The sequence below is a fragment of the Sceloporus undulatus genome, chromosome 4, assembly GCF_019175285.1.
Source record: "Sceloporus undulatus isolate JIND9_A2432 ecotype Alabama chromosome 4, SceUnd_v1.1, whole genome shotgun sequence".
In the NCBI taxonomy this organism is placed as follows: Eukaryota; Metazoa; Chordata; class Lepidosauria; order Squamata; family Phrynosomatidae; genus Sceloporus; species Sceloporus undulatus.
The window spans coordinates 116,826,560-116,843,157 of NC_056525.1; the positions used below are offsets into that span (position 1 = coordinate 116,826,560).

The 16,598-nt window shown below is 40.9% G+C and overlaps 1 protein-coding gene across 3 annotated transcripts in view; it reads left to right on the plus strand.

Annotated features, from left to right (window-relative positions):
- BRINP3 (BMP/retinoic acid inducible neural specific 3) overlaps positions 1–16,598 on the plus strand; it is a 316,730-nt gene that overhangs the window by 236,181 nt on the left and 63,951 nt on the right. For all 3 annotated transcript variants that reach the window (XM_042466360.1, XM_042466361.1, XM_042466362.1), the window contains exon 7: positions 15,985–16,207. In XM_042466360.1, coding sequence (XP_042322294.1) covers positions 15,985–16,207 — 223 coding nt within the window. The remainder of the gene's footprint in view (positions 1–15,984; positions 16,208–16,598) is intronic.

A 16,598-nucleotide genomic window follows, 5' to 3' on the forward strand; every position in this document is an offset into this window, starting at 1 on the left:
GAAGGGGGGGGGGGTTCCAATGTTTACAGAAGTTCAGAAAACTTTAAAGAAAACCTCAGTGAATCTCTTTTTCCAAAATAGAGACCAGAAAAGACCAAGCATGACACTGAGGCATGCTTAATGTTGGATGATCATCTTTCAGGGCTGCTTTGACTGTGTATCCCTGCATGACAAGAGACTGGACTGAATCACTCTTGTGGTACCTTCCAACTCTAAGATTTTATGATTATGTAGACATTGAATGCTGACTGGCTGGGGATGGGGAATTTGGGACTTAGAGGAAAGGAATGGAGTGATTGGTATCTTTAATATGCATAGCTCTATAACAAGAATATTTTGTTCCTTTTCCTTCTTGTTTTGCATAATTCTCTCATTTTGAAGAAAACTGATGAATAGAAGGTTTGAAACTGAGCAGTCTCTTCATTCCCAGAGCAAAACTGCCCCTAGACCCACTGCAGCTGCTCACTCTTGTTCTCAAGTCACGCATTTGCCAAAGGCACTTTTAAGCTTACATTTTCTCTCTTAACTGCAATTAAAATGCATTCAGCTTTAAAGTGAAATTGGCTTTCCATGTGAATTACCTCTGAGTCCCTGTATTCACTGGATACAGTGTGTCATTCCTTAATAATGGATGGATTTTCTGCTGTTGAGCACTGGCATATTTTGATTTCTGTCATGGGCCGTCATCAGATCCATTCAGACTATATGAGGTGCACCTGAAACTAAGAAACAACCATTCTAAGACTGGTTTAAATATGTTTCATTCCCTGTTGAATTTTGGGAATTTGCATCAATGTACCCAGTTGGGTTTCTGGATTTCTATAGCTTTACCTTTTTTTGCTCCTGTTGCATTCTTAATTTTTTCACTTCTTCACAGAGACTGAATTATTAACATTCTCTTGCTGAAAACCGCTTGACTAAGCTGATGGGATTTAAAGCAATAAAGAAAATTCACAAGGAAGTTCTACTAGGAAAGACAATTTGCTACAGCCATTGACTGAATATTATATCAAAGGATTTAGAGGTAGAAGGCTTCTTGCATTCCTCTCTCGTTTCATGGCCAGTTTGGGTGTTATTAAACTTTTTCATTAAAACCTCCCTATTACTCAGTGGAAGAGAATAGTTCTGATATTTTCAGCTACTCATTTCATTATAGGGTTTCAAGATTGGTCCTTCACCAAACTTGAGTGAAAAGGAATCTTATAGCGCATCTAGCAGCCACAAAGTATTTATGGTTGGCATGTCTATTTGCTAGTGGTGATTACTTTTCCAACATGTAGAAGATTTATTTTTCCTTATTCACATACATCATATTTGAGAGAAGGGTTGCAATTGAATAAGGGGGCACCACCAATTCAAATGTAGCAGAAAACAATGCAAGTGGGTGCAAAAATGATTTCTCTCCTTGCTACACTATTCAAGAAGTCTTAAACTAAAACGGGCTTTGCTCAGGGGACAAGCTATTGCAAACGACAATCTCCCTTTTCATTTACCAAAAAGAGCTGCCTAATATCCCTTCCTCCAAGAAGTTTCCATCTTCAGAAATAATGCTCATATTTGCATGATTTCTCTCTATATAAATATACACACAAACACAATCACTAAGATGACTGCTATCTCTTCAGTTGTACTGCCAAATCTACATGTGGAATGCTTTCCAGAGACAGTAAGAGAAGGCCAAATAATTTCTCATCAGATTAACTAGATCACCGCACTACACTATTATAGTGCTGCTATTCCACTTTAATTGGTCTCTCTGCCTCCTGGGACTTGCAGTTGAGGGAGAGGCGTTTAGAGTATTCAGCTAGAGAGTCTTAGGCCTCACTTGCAGTGAGAACTACAAACCTCAGAATGCAACAGGAGGCAGCCAGAGCAGCAAAACTGTAACAGTAGCACTATAAGAGTGTAGTGCTGTAAAGTGGTAAGACAACAGCACCGGTATTGAACAACCAGGACAGTGCAACATGATTATGAGAAGGATCACAATATATCTTTGGCATGTGGCAACACCTGCCGACACCTCCTTCACCATCATTCCCCTTATACTATTCCAGGACCCACATTATTTCCCAAGACAGAAGAAGAGGGAATGCCATTTTGAACATGAAGTCAACGGCTTTCATGACCAGCATCCATAGTCTTATGTGGGTTTTTCAGGCTATGTAGCTGTGTTCTGGAAGAGTTTATTCCTGACATTTTGCCTGCATCTGTGGCTGGTATCTTCATAGAATGGTGGTATGGAGGTATGTGGGTTATATATACTGTGGCTGGGGAGAAGTGATTTACATATTAATCTGTGTTGGCCTGTTGGTGAATGGTCAGGCCTCAAGGTGGGAGAAATATGCAAGAAGGCTTTGTGTCTATTTAGTTAGTGATCCATTGTCTTCAGGGAAACCCCTGACCCTTGGGGATGTTCATTTGCATGTGCTTTGTCTTGATTTTGGTGTTTTTCAGGACTGGTAGCCAAAGTTTGGGGCTCTACAGACCACCCAAAAACGGCAGTCTGGAGGCTCCTGTTTTAACTCCAGAGGGATGCCGCAGCAGCCAAACCGCGAGGTGTCCCTCCGGAGTAAAAAGAAGCAGAGTAAAAAGAACCGGAGTAAAAAGAAAAGTGCTCTCCACATGCTATGACTGCACCTGTCATGCATCAATAATGTAAGCATGGCACCTGGAGGTGTGGATGCTGCACCGTGCTTGCGTCATGCATGCCGCATGGGCAGGGCCGCGCAATCATGGCGGCGCCTGTACGTCTAGAGTTTGGGAGCATGCGGAATGTACGCACTCTCTAACCCTAGTTTCGGCGGTGGCACGCTGCTTTTGGCCCATCTGTCGTGGGCCTTTGTTTACTTTAAGAGTTTCTCCTTTCCTGTTGAAGTTGTCCAAGTGTTTGTGGATTTCAATGACACTTTCACCATTTGGAGCCACAGAGAAGAAGATCTGACTCTGTTCCTGAACCATCTGAACAACATCCACCCAATCATCCAATTCACAATGAAAAAAGAGGGGAAAAAGAACATTGTCATTCTTGTATGTCCTGGTCATCCACAAACCAAACCAACATTTGGACGACACAGTATACAGAAAATGAACACACAGAGAAAGATACCTACACAAGAACTCCAACCATCACCCAGGACAAAAAAGAAGCACAATAAAATACAGGGCAAAGAGTATCTATGAACCCAAATTCCTAGAAGATGAATTGAAGCACCTAGACTGGGCTTTACAGGCTAATGGTTACTCCAGTTCAGTCATCAGACGGGCTGCCAGACCCAGAAAAAATCAGTGAAGAGTGAAGACAAAAAACCACCCAAAGGGAAAGTATTTTACCAATCATCAAATGAGTCAAAAAAGAAATAGGGAAACTGGTGAGGAAATACTACCTCCAAATGATCTAGAAACTGACCAAGAAAATCCAGCAAATGCTGTGCTCAGCGAAGAACAGGATGACCCTCTCAAAGCTGTAAGAGTTTACTGCATATTGTGCAGCTGCAAACAAGTCTACATAGGGACCACCAAATGCAGTGTTCAAACATGAATCAAGGAACACAAGATACACTGCAAACTGGGTTAACCAGAAAAACCATCAGTAACAGAACATGAAGGTTTCCATACCTGGCTCAAACATGGCTCAAACATCCCTGAAACATCCTTGAGGTGAAGGAAGTGCGCATGTGTGGAAGCCAGGCACACTTCCTTAACCATCAGGAAAATGTCGTTCCCTCCTTAGCATCCCTGAATCATCCCAGGGGAGTGGATTTCCTATGAATGCAAACTTTGCCTTCATAGGAAATCTGCTCCCTTGAGATGATTCAGGGATGCTAGAGGGAGCGACGTTTCCATGATGATTGAGGAAGCGTGCCTGGCTTCCAGACATGTGTGCTTCCTGCACCCTTTAAGGATGTTTCAGGGATGTTTGAGCCATGTTTGAGCCAGATATGGGAATCTTCTATGTTATAAACTTCCTAGGCATAAAATGCTATTTGAAAACACTGAAATTCTGGACCATGCGAACAACTATCAGGTCAGAATGCACAGGGAAGCCACTGAAACCCACAAACACCTGGACAACTTCAACAGAGAAGAAGAAACCTTTAAAGTAAACAAATTTTGACTGCCAGTCCTGAAAACACCCAAATCAATACACAGCATATGTAAATGAATATCCCCATGGTGAGGGGGTTTTCCTGAAGACAATGGATCACTAATTAAATAGACACAAAGCCTTCTCACATATTCCTCCCACCCTGAAGCCTAGTCATTCACCAATAGGCTAACATAGATTAACATGTAAATCACTAAACAAACAAAACAAACAAGCTTCATTTATATACCACTTCATACTGCCTAAGCAGTGTCTAAGCGGTTTACAAACTGTAAGCTACCCCCCAACCAAGGCACACAAAGTATATATACCCCACACACCTCTGCGCCACCATTCTCTGACGATGCCAGCCACAGAAGCAGGCAAAATGTTAGGAATACATTTTTCTAAAGCATGGCCACATAGCCCCAAAACCCCACCAAAAAAAAATGAACCCTTATACTATCCATTTTCCACCCATATGTGTTCATCCCTCAAAGTATGTTTCCAAATTAATTTTTCCACTAAATTAATTTTGCCCACTGCAATCTCAGAGAAATGGAGGTTACTTTACCAGATGTGCCCCTAGGCTGTTTTACAACTGGCATGGGCTGTTTTTTGATATCAAAAATAATTCTGGTTTACTTTCTGGTTTAAAAAACCTCTCCAGAGGCAATGAAAATCCCCCCCCCCATGACTCCTAGAGAAGGAACAGTGATTTTGAGTATAAAAGGATGTGTGCAGTGTAGGACCTTGGGTAGTGGCCCACACATTTCAAAAGTATTTCAAGCATTTCAAGCACAAGGGAGGAGTCCAGCAGCAGCAGAGAAAGAGTTCTGGCATCTGGCCTTGGGCACACCTGAGCTCTCCTCATCATCATCCCAGTCCTCGGAGCTAGAGGCAGCGTGGGTCCTCCAAACTCAGCCTGAGATTGCATTTCAGCGTAAGTCTCTTTTCAAAACTAGGAAGCTCCTGGCTTTGCAAATCGGCTGGCTGAACACGGCTTCTAGCCAGAGGTTAGCTGGGATTCACCCAGCCAGCAGCATTGGTGGCAAAATACATGCGATAATACCCAGCTGCACCCTGAATTAGAATTCAAAATGGGAAAAGTAAGCTGTTTTTGTTTGTTTGTTTGTTTGTTAGCAATGAGATAAACTCTTTATAATGAGCAAACTAACTGTCCTGGTTGTTAGTACCTTTGGTGGTTTTTCAATATGTTTTGTGACTGTTCCATTTAGAATGGGGCCAGTGATTAAGTCAGGAAGGGATGCCTCATTCATATGCAGATCAGGCATAGCCTCACCGTTTTCATTGAAAGGCTCCTTGTGAAAAAGTCCAGAGAAGATTCACTGGCAACTTGAACTATTTTTTAATCACTCTGACAAAAGACATTAATCAATAGAGCTCACTCCATTTGCCCCTGGAATGGAAGAGAAATGGTTTGAAGCAAAAATAAACAAGCAAATAACATAAATGTGAACTCTCAGAGATCATAACACAAACACTGGTTCCTCTGCTATCTTAAAGGGGATGTTGGTTTTCCTCCCAGTAATTGACTTATCCATATGGTTGTCAAGCAACTCAATCAATTATAAGGAAAAATATCTACTAAACTGTCAATGTCTCAGTGTCTTATCCCACCCTATTCATCCCTGTGAAGGTGTCTCTGTTTTACTGAACAGGTACTACACACATAATTTCTTCACTGAGCCAAAATTTAAATTTCTCTTATGCTATAAGAAAATGCAAGGCAAAACCAGTCCATGGTCTATAATCTAATCACCTCATATTCAGCTCTAAAGGCATTCTGGGCCACCTGCTAGCACTGCACCTGGCAAATCCACTTATTAAAAATCAAACAACTTCTTGTTTGCTAAGATATGCAAAGCTATTTTGATGATAAAGCGGGGAGAGTGGAATTGGGAAAATGAAGAGGTAGTAGAGCCACACTTACATCCCACATGTTGGTCTCCACAGTATATAATGTCCTACAAATCTGATTACACACTCCTGTTCGTGGAGTGGGGTTGAGTTTGTCTTGTCTTCTTTATACCTCCTCCTAAATTAAAAAAAAAGGATGTATGCAAAGACATCCTATTGTATTACAGCATACCTCCAAAGAGACCTGAAGCAGCTTTATTTTGGCCTGTCTGTTCAGGCCCTATAATGTGCATTACAGAGACAGAGAGGCTGTGTAGAAGAGTTCATATGATGACCATGACTCAGGTTGCATCTACACAGCAAAATTAATTAACTTTTACACCACTTTAAGTGCCATTCCTCAATACTATGGGATTCTAGGATTTGTAGTTTTTGTGAAACAGTTAGTCTTCTCTATCAGATGGCTTTGGTGCCACAATAAACTAAAAATTCCAGTATGCTGTATGATGGAGCCATGACAGTTTAAGCAGTGTCAAACTGCATTGATTCTGCAGTGTGGCAGCAGCCTTAGAGAAAGCCATTATAGTGAGCAGGTCTGATCAAGACTTTTTGACTTTACAACAATGTACTGTGCTTAGTATTACAAATATAATATATTGTGCTGCATGTATGCTTGGATACACACGAACTATTGTATTATTGATTTTTAAGGCTTTCCTAAACTTACTACATATATTCAAAGATGAAATAGTCATCTTCAGTGTTCCTTACCATTTTTAACTTTTCCTATCTCATTATCTGGTCAAAACTCTGATTGTCTGGCAACACATTCCTGTTTTTCAGCTCTTCGGGGATATGTAATAGCCCATGAATCCCACCTATATTATATAGGGTTGGTAACTAAACAAGGCAAACCCCTTCTCCTTAGTCAAGAAAGATAGGATTTTCTATCCCTCTCCATGTGCCCCCTGGTCACAGTCGTGCACCCCACTCCATATTAAGTCCTTAAGTAACAATAATGAATGTGGAACAATTACCCAGATTTATTCATCCATACCAGTTCTGTTGTCATGATCACTACTCGGTTATGATTGTGACACAATTGCCACAACCATAATTCTTCCCTCTAATATACTCTACTGGGCACCAGCTCTATGGCTGTCATGGATGATTGACATTTCCATCAGGGTGGGGAGAGGTTTGGGCCATGTGCTCATCCCAAAGAAATTCTTACCTTTAGGAAGTCTGTGGTTCTTTCAAGAGGCGAAAGCTGCACATAAAATCTTGTAAGAAGTTTTAAAAAACTGAACGCTTAAAAATGCATACATATGAAGAAGGATCTCATTTGGCAAGATCTGAGCAGGACTTTTAATAACAGGGTCTCTTGGTGGTTTTTCATTCACAAGGCTGCCATAAGTCAGAGATGGTTTTATGCCACATAATAACAACAATGAAAACCTCATGCAAACATAATTCAGACAATCTTATAAAAGTGAATATATTTTGGGAGAAATATGCACAAAATAGACATGATATTTTGTGTGGGCTGGGAAAAGATTTTGAAAACAAATTAATGATGTTGATGGGAGACTGAGAAACTCAGTAAAAGTGGTATTTTCACAGTCCTATCTTCAAAGCAAGCTCAAATCAATTACTACAATTTGGTCATAATTTTAGGGTCAATAGTTATAGGAAGAAGCTAAATATGTACAGAATTACACAGGATACAAATGTGATAAACATGTTTTTGTTCCTATCAAATTTAAGGGCAAACCTAACCTATGGCTTTGCTTCCCATACACCACAACCCACAGATAGTAAACTGTTGGAGGTAAAATATTAAATGATTTATGGAGCCAGTTTTAAAGTTCAGCTCCACTGCATTTTTCTATAAAAGAATAAGCCAATTTCAAGCTGACACCTTTTGTTGTGTTCGAAAACATGTATATATCTGAGAGCAACTTTCTTTCACTTCAATGTATGAACAAATTGTGTTCACTTTAAAGCTTTGTTTTTGCCAAACTTTTGGAAACATGAGAGTCTGCATTTCTGAAAGTCATAAATCTTTCCCAAATCTTTATAATAATGCCTGGAAAATATTAAAGCAGATCTTTTCTTTTCTTTTCTTTTCTTTTTTCTTTTCTTTCTTTATTGGAACATAAATAGTTTGGGATTAGTAAGGAACAGAACCAGTATGGTGTTTGTTTGTTTGCTTGTTTGCTTGCTTGCTTTTGGTAGATTCTAATTTAGTACTTGCCTTCAGTAACCATGCTTGCCTTGATCACAATTACAAATATCTTTTATCAGAAGAAAAGGATAAAATATCTCCTTTATCATAAGCCTAAAAAGCGTGTAATATACAAACCAACATGTAGCTTGCTAATCAAGTATTTTGGCCTAGCAGATAGTAGCTATCTATCTGCTTTTGCTATCCAGGGCAGGCAACCAAAACCAAAATTAAATTCCCATTCTTGAAAAGATGTGGGACAAGTCCGGAGAAGCCCAGGTTGCATATGGGCTGCATACTGCCTGGTGATGGATGAAAGCAATAAAATCCGCCTTAAGAAAGTTACATCCCATGTCTATCCCAGCAGCGAACCTAATGTGAAACTCTCCAAAGTCGTTAAGTAAAACTACTGTCTTTTGTATATGTGAAGCAAAGTGCATGCCAATAAGCCAACAAAGAAGGACAATATGGTTGATGAACAGATGCAAACCTTTCAGTCATTCGAAGTTGTAAATATCCATGCAGCGTGACTCTAGCTATTGTAGATTGCATAAAAATCCCTTTTAGAGGATTTTTGGGGTGGCCTGCAGCCGCTCCATTCAGACACAGATTGGGGCCAGGGCAGCCACAGTGGCAGCCCAAAGGCCCCAACCTGGCACTCTTCGGGACCAGCAAGAAGCAGCAAAATGCCGCTTCTCCCTGGTCCAAAAAGGGGTGTCCTTGGGGCTTCATGCCACAGGACACCCCGGGAGCCGCAGCCAGAGGTGAAAGGGGCTGCTCGGCCCCTTTCTGCCTGGCGCCGTTCCTGCAGTCATTTGGTGGCTGCAGGAACGAGGGGCCCTCCAGAAGGAGCTCCATTTCGGAGCTTCTTCTAACACCACTGTTAGGCCACCACAAGCAGCCTGACACGGTGCAAATACATCACACCCATCCTGCGCCATTTGGACATAGTGCGGCCATGACGTCAAAATGGTGGCGCTCATCTGTACAGGGCACCGCCATTTTGATGTACGGAATATGTGCTAGGGTTGCATCTGTAAGCAACGCCCCAAGGCAACCCTAGCATGTATTCCTTATGTGCTAAAAGGTCCATCTGTACTGGGCCACAGTTTGTATGAAATAAACTCACTAATGCAAATACTTTTATTGAAGAGTTCAACAATATCTCTAACTTTAGTGTTATTTTATTGCTTTTTGCTTTATATATGCAAATAAAACAAGAGAAGATTTACATCCCAATCCAAACTTGTCCTAGACTACAGTATTATTATGTATTTTTTTCTTTGTTTTACACTAGCGATGGTGTAAATTATTTAGGCCTAAGTTTTGCTAACATCATGGTTATGGCCCTAGGCTACAAGAGGTTTGGAGTCTCGCTTAAATCAGATTATCCTCATAGTACTTCTTCTGTGACCTTGTTGGGCGAGGGGTGGTTTTGCCAGCAGATCTTAGCCAGCAGGGTAGTCTGCCATCAGATCTCTGGAAACAGGTGGCATAAAACCATTCAGCACCCTTTGACCCTGACAAAGGGTTTAGCAAAGGAGAATTTTTATCTAATCTGGCCAAGAGAATTTGGACAAAGCAGCTTTTACCTAATCCAGATCTACAGCCAGAATATTTTTGAGTTAAGACAGAGCTATAAGGAGGTGGGATATACCTCACGGTTCTCCTTTTTCCTTGTCTATTGGATTTCTCCATAGAGAAGTCTTCTGTAAACCATTCCTTTTACCAAAAGCACTGACAAAAGAAACAGTTGGTTTTCTAAAACTTTGACAGAGTCCAACTCAGAGTGTCATCTAGAAATGGCCCCATTTTTTCCCCACTGAGAATTTAGGGACAGACAATCAAAGTGGGCTGCAGTGTTTTTATTTTGCAGCTAACTAAGGCCCGTTACAAATGGGCATAAAAGTACGTCCTGGGAACGTACTAGGGTTAGAAAGGGGCATCACTTCTTGACGCCACTAACCCTAGTACGGACCCAGTCCGTACAAAATGGCGGCACCTGTTCCACACAGGGGCCGCCATTATGACGTCACCACCGCGCCACCTCCAAATGAGGTGGTGCGGTAGTGACATTGTCACACCACACGAGGGCACCTAGAGCGCCCTTTCCGTGTGAGAGAAGGAGCTCCGAAACGGAGCTCCTTCTGGGGTTTGCGTCACTGGGTGCAGCCTTTACATGGCTGTGCCAGCAACGCAGAGGAGAAAGGAGCCAAGCGGCCCCTTTCTCCTCCTCCCCACTGCCAATGGGTGTCCTCAGGGCTTGAAGCCCCGAGGACACCCCTTTCCAGGCCGCAGGGAAGCGGCCTTTTGCAGCTTCCCTGTGGCCTGGAAAGCGGCGGATCGGGGCCTCAGAGGCTGCCGTTGTGGCAGCTGAGGCCCCGATCCGGCGAGGAAAGGGCCGCTTACAGGCTGCCCCAAATGGGCAGTCTGTAATGCGCCTAAGTTTGGATCAGAGCAGCTAACAGTCTACATTAAACCACAACAAAAACACAGTTAGAAGCATTAGTACAAAATATTTTAGTTCTTCCTGTATGTAGATTTAAATAGTCCCATCACCCCACAAACAGCGCTGCACTCCTCATATTTCATCTATGTACTGCTTCCAGGTAGCAGATGCTGAATAAAATCAAGTTTAAGTGGAGCTGATGACACACAAAAGGGATGACTTTGTATGCTTAAAGAAGACTTAGGAGAGATGGAGGGATGGAATAGGCAGGGTGAAGTGTCCTTGGAACGGGGATGCCTGGCTGGCTAATGCCCTGAGGATGATAAGGAGGGCACTTATTAGTAGGAGACAGTATATGGCAACATTTTGTTGCAAGTCCCAATGGTATGATAATAGTGTAAGCCTTAACATGCATACTAGCATATAACATTTTGACTGACAGACCAAAAAGAAAATGAAATTTGTGATGGAATATTTTTTTCCCATCATCTCTTTTACCCTTTGTCAATGTTTATTCATCATTTATTCAAACTCAATTTCTGTAAGCATCCTTTGGCTACTATAATAAGGCAAAAAATGTCACTGTGTTCTGAGTATTGTCAAAAGTGACAGACAAGACCATGTAAATTGCTGCTTAGGCAGGCACTTTAAAATGCTGGTTTTGACAGGGGTAATGCAAAGTACATTTTACATAGAGCTATATTTACCATAAATTGTTAAATGCATGAACAAACACTTTATCTTCAGTAGAAGAATTGGTGTAATACAGCTACTTCTAACACTTCTAATAAAAATGGATCTGTGTTATTCAGTGACTGGATTTCTAATCAATTATTGAATATTGTTAATCAGGCAGCTCAGTGTAGGACCTTAATTACCCTTCCCATTCTAAATAATCCTGAGTAAACAGAGTATTTTGTTGACATCTAGTGAAAGTCAAAGAAATTAATCCAAATCCTGGATGGGATTGGACAAATCCTTAAGCCCTCTCTTCTGACTGTCAAACTTACATTTCACAGATGTCAAGAAATTAATCTATACTCTAGATAGGAACAGCACATCAGATCCTAAAGCCCATCCTTCCATCTGTCAAAGTGAATGAAACATGGGGAGTTGCTGGGAGAGGCTTTAGCATCAATTGTGTTAGGACTGATGTACTGGGTACTGTTTTTCATGTGTTACTTTGAAGTGCATCATGTCAGTTGATAGCAGTTGATACCATTTGCTTCTTATTCTTGCTGGAGTTCAAGCATCACACATAGTTTGGCTGGGAGCTTGCACTCTCTGCATTGGCCCTCCAAATGATTTCCAATCAGGGACATAGGAATTCATAAAGAACAATGAAGTGAACAAAAACACTGTCCAAATTAAATTCTAACAGAAAACCATGGCTTATTGTTATGTGAGTGCACTGCATGGACCTCACTGTCATATCCACCCCCCACTCCTCCCTGCCCAGAAAAGGAAGAAATGTGACATTTCCTTTCATGGTTTATAACAAACTGCAGTCTCCTGTTGCATCTGAATACAGAAACAGTGGTGGTAAACATGATCATTTAATTGAGAACCTTTAGCAGTCTCTTGTCTCTTCTTTTGAAATTGCTCCATGTTTCATCTGAGGAAGAACCTTTCAGATTTCACATTAGGCAAGGGTTCCTTGCTATCTCTAATTAAAAGGTAGATATGAAATAGTTATCTTCCTTTATTGCCCAGAATCTTGCTTAGGACCTTAATCATTTTCCAAGAATACCTGTGCTTTTTGCTGATCAAAGTATACTAAGTTTAATAATTCTTGAACAGTAAGAGCTCATGTTGCACTTTCACAGCTCATGAAATGTGCCAGTTTAAGATATGAGGGAAATACCACTTTTCACCTCTTTCTTTGTCTCTCTGATCCCCCCCTTCACAATAGCCTTATCTCTCATTACTCTGAATACAATGTGATATTTAATAGAAAACAATACAGGACATGATTTCATTAACAGTTAACAAGCTCTCTTTTTTTTGGCAAGGGATCACTCATCTTCAGTTTTGTTCTGCATGTGAATATAATGCAAAATCTTTCTTATCACTTATAAACAGCACATCACATTTGTACAGAGAATGCTATCCTTGAATAAATAGCTATAGATAGCAAAGGTTTTTTCAGCAGGTCATGGGCAAGATTAGGATTTATGAAAATATGCCCCCTCTCCAGCACCATTATTGAAATCAGTGGGCTTTATTCATGAGTGAATTTAGACAAAAACCAAGGAGCTTATCACTCCACTTAAGTAACCCATCTTACCTCATCCAAATTCAAGCCTAAATCAGAAGGCAGCAAGTCCTACCACAAGGATTTTGCCACCAAAGTTGCTGGGGGAGTACAGCCAGCTGCAGCCTGGGTCCCAGGTGAGCTCTGGCAGCCTTATTTCGAAGCTGGGGCCTTTCTGACTTGGAAAAATGACCATTAGAGCTTGCCTGGGACCTGGGTTGCAGCTACGCTGTACTCATCCAGTGGCTTCAGTGGCAAAATCCTTGTGGTAGGACCCGGCTGCCTCCCAGTTTTGGCTTGAATTCGGATGAGGTAAGCCGGGTTACTTAAGTGGAGTGATAAGCTCCCAAAACACAAAACCCTATTCTATTGTTTGTTTGTTTTTTTTAAAAAAGATATGTTATAAATACCTCCAAGCAGCAGAACTAATGCTTTCAGTCAGATCTAGTTTTCCGAAAGAATTATTAAATACAACTTTTTGTTGTAGGTGTGGGTAAAATATCCACCCAAGGCCAGTTTTGTACCAAAATGTTGTTGTTGTTTAGCCTGCAAATGGCTATTTCACTAAGTATGGGGCATCAGGAGTCATAGGTTTTTAAACAGCCTCTACAGACTTTCTTTCCCCCACATAGAAGATGACTGGAAAGTTCCTGTTTGTATAAGAAAAGGTGTGAAATAAGTGAAGGTGAGTATTAGAATGTCCTTAGAATTAAAATGTCAAAATAGCCCTCCCAAGGCTCAACCACAATGTTGGTTGTTTGGAGGCAAAAATGCATCCGCAAATATTTTGAGAAGAGGTCTTATGGTGACCTGATGCAGCCACTCAGTTGCTCTTCTTGCTTCAGTGGCATCACTGGGGGGGGGGGGGGGGGGGCCTGCCGGGTGGGGACCACACCAGGTGATAAGCTAGGGGGGGGGGTTGACACCACTGCTCCTCAGACATCTGCATTTCGGCAGAAATGGGCTGTGACATTTACTTTTAAAATGCTGAAGAAATGGTGTGACTGGGGTGAGGCTCAGTGGGAGGAGAAAGGAGAGGTCCCAAAGGTCTGTAAAGAAATAAAATTTCAAAATTTTATTTATTTATTAAAAATATTTAAAGCATCACATTTTACCAAAATTTCACTTTAACCACACGAAACATATTTATTCTCTTTGTATAATATCATAATTGAAAGGTATAAATTTAATTTTGCTAGCTGTCTATGTCACAACTATTATATGTTCAGTAACATATGGGAATTATGATTTATAAGTAAATTATTAAGGATTCTGTATAGTGTGGTATGGGAGAAGTTCATGGGAGGTGGGTGACACCATGAGTTACTACATCAGTGGACACCAACTCTAGTGATGCCACTCCCTTGCTTTATTGTTTTGTTTTGTAGTGTTGGGTGCTATGATAAAAATGGTCTCACTATTTTTGTGAGATGGAACATTCTAAGTAATCAAAATACCATGGACTGCACTGGTTTTGAATGAGTAATTAGGAACTATTCTTTTTACAAAGGACTTGCTCCTAGAAGATACAGACAGTCCATTGTAGTGAAAGAGGCCAGGAGTAGGAGCATTAATTTCCATTTGCTTTGACATTTTCCTTTTGTGGGGTAGATGCAATGATGTAGGTTGGACCCAACAGCATCACTAGAGGGTGAGGGGGGTGCGGACTGCATGAGGTGACACCCGGGGGGGGGGGGGGGGAGACCATTTCAACTCAAGCACCTACCTTTTGGCAAAAACCGGCTGTGGCATTCATCTGGTTCCCTTTAAAATGCTTGAAGAGATGGTGGGAATGGGGTGAATCTCAGTGGGAGGAAAAAGGAGAAGCCTCAGAATTATTTAAAATTGAAATTTCAAATTTCAAAATTTTAATTTTTAAAAAATTATTTTTTGATTTTTGATATTTTAATTTTTTTATTTTCTTTAAAAACATTACATTTTAACCAAATCTTCACTATGCATGTGTAAATACATTTAGGTTGTGCATATGATATTGTAATTTGAAAGTATATTTTTAATTTTTCTAGCTGTTTATCTCACAACTATTAGCATTACATTCAGTGGTATATGAGAATTATGATTTACAAGTAACATCAGTGCAAAAAAGCATTACTAAGGATTCTGTGTAGTGTGAAATAAGAATAGGTCTGTGGGGGGATGTGATACCCTCAGTTTTCACACTGGGTGACACCAACCATTGTGATACCACTGATTGGACCCAGGTGGAGAGTCAAGCTCATGGCAGTGACAGCAGTGCTGAAGAAAACAATGAGGAGGGTACATTCAGCTCAGAGGGTTTGCTGAGAATACTGCCATCAAAGGCTCTTCAAAACCAGCCTTTGAAATCAGCCAATACCTGGAATCTTATTGGTGACATAACATGTATCATCCCTCCCCCCCCTCTGTTTCAAATTGTCCAAGAAGGTATGCAATACCTCCTAATGCAATGTCCAGCTCCCTACCAAGGTTTGCCTTTGAGGTGCTGGAAGGGGGAATTGTTTCCAGAGGAGCATTCAACCTCACTACAGTTCTGGAGCTGGGATAAGAGAAATGAGGTCACGTTCCCCAATCTCCATTTCTCTTCTCCCATCTTCGCAGAAGTCATGGCAGTGCCTCCAAGAATTGACATCTGCCTTGCAAAGTGACAGGTAGAGCTCCATTTGCAGGAATCTTTGCTCGATGTACCCTGATGCACGACTGTGACCAACATTACTGAGTGGTTTCCAGATTTTTACTACAAATTCATCCCTATGATGTCACTAGGTATTTCCTCCCAAGTTGTCTGTATGTAGGATTGCTGACTTAATTAAAATAAATTTAGGGATCTTTCCAATAAAGCAATGTTCAATTTATCAAATGTAAAGCAGCGAAAGTCAAGCGGTATACTGTTGGAAAGTTCATGTCACATTAATATTTATGCCATGTACAAAATTAACAGTATTCCATTTGCCAATACATGTACTGTCAACCATTATGGTGACAAATTAAAGCAATAAAAATGGGCATAAACTGGAGCTAAATGTTGTTTTGCTGCACAAAGGATTACGGAAGCATAACTTAAAAGAGTGTTGAATTTTGCCATTTTGCAGATGAATTCAAGTTCTTTATGAAAAGGCTGCCCATGAACTATTTCCTCAACACATCTGCCATAATGCACTTGTGGACAATGGATTCAAATTTCCAGCACCGCTATGAGCAACTGGAAACCAGCACGAAACAACTGTTCCTTAAGGCACAGAAAATTGTTCATAAGCTCTTTAGCCTTAGTAAGAGGTGCCATAAACAGCCAGTCATCAGCTTGCCGAGGCAAAGGTAAGAAACAAAAAGAAAATGCAACCAACTTGGTAGTAGTAGATGATAGATGGTGGAAATGCTAGAAAGAGGGTGTTGGGACAGCATGGTATGTCAAGTCAGTGCTGAGATCTAGAGTACAGTCACAAAGAGAAGGCTAAATTGTTTTGGAATATCATACACATTTAGGAATTACTGTCAATATTATACTGCTTTGTTATAAAGCATGGCAACATATTCCAGTATAATTACATTATATGAATATATATAGCAGGAATAGCCAATGAAGAGTTATTTGCTGCATGACCATGTAATGTACTGGTATCACAGTGTACAATGCTATGACTGTGCCAGCCAGCAATATGGAGGAAGGAAGGATAGAATGCAATGTTGCTACATCATACATGAATGC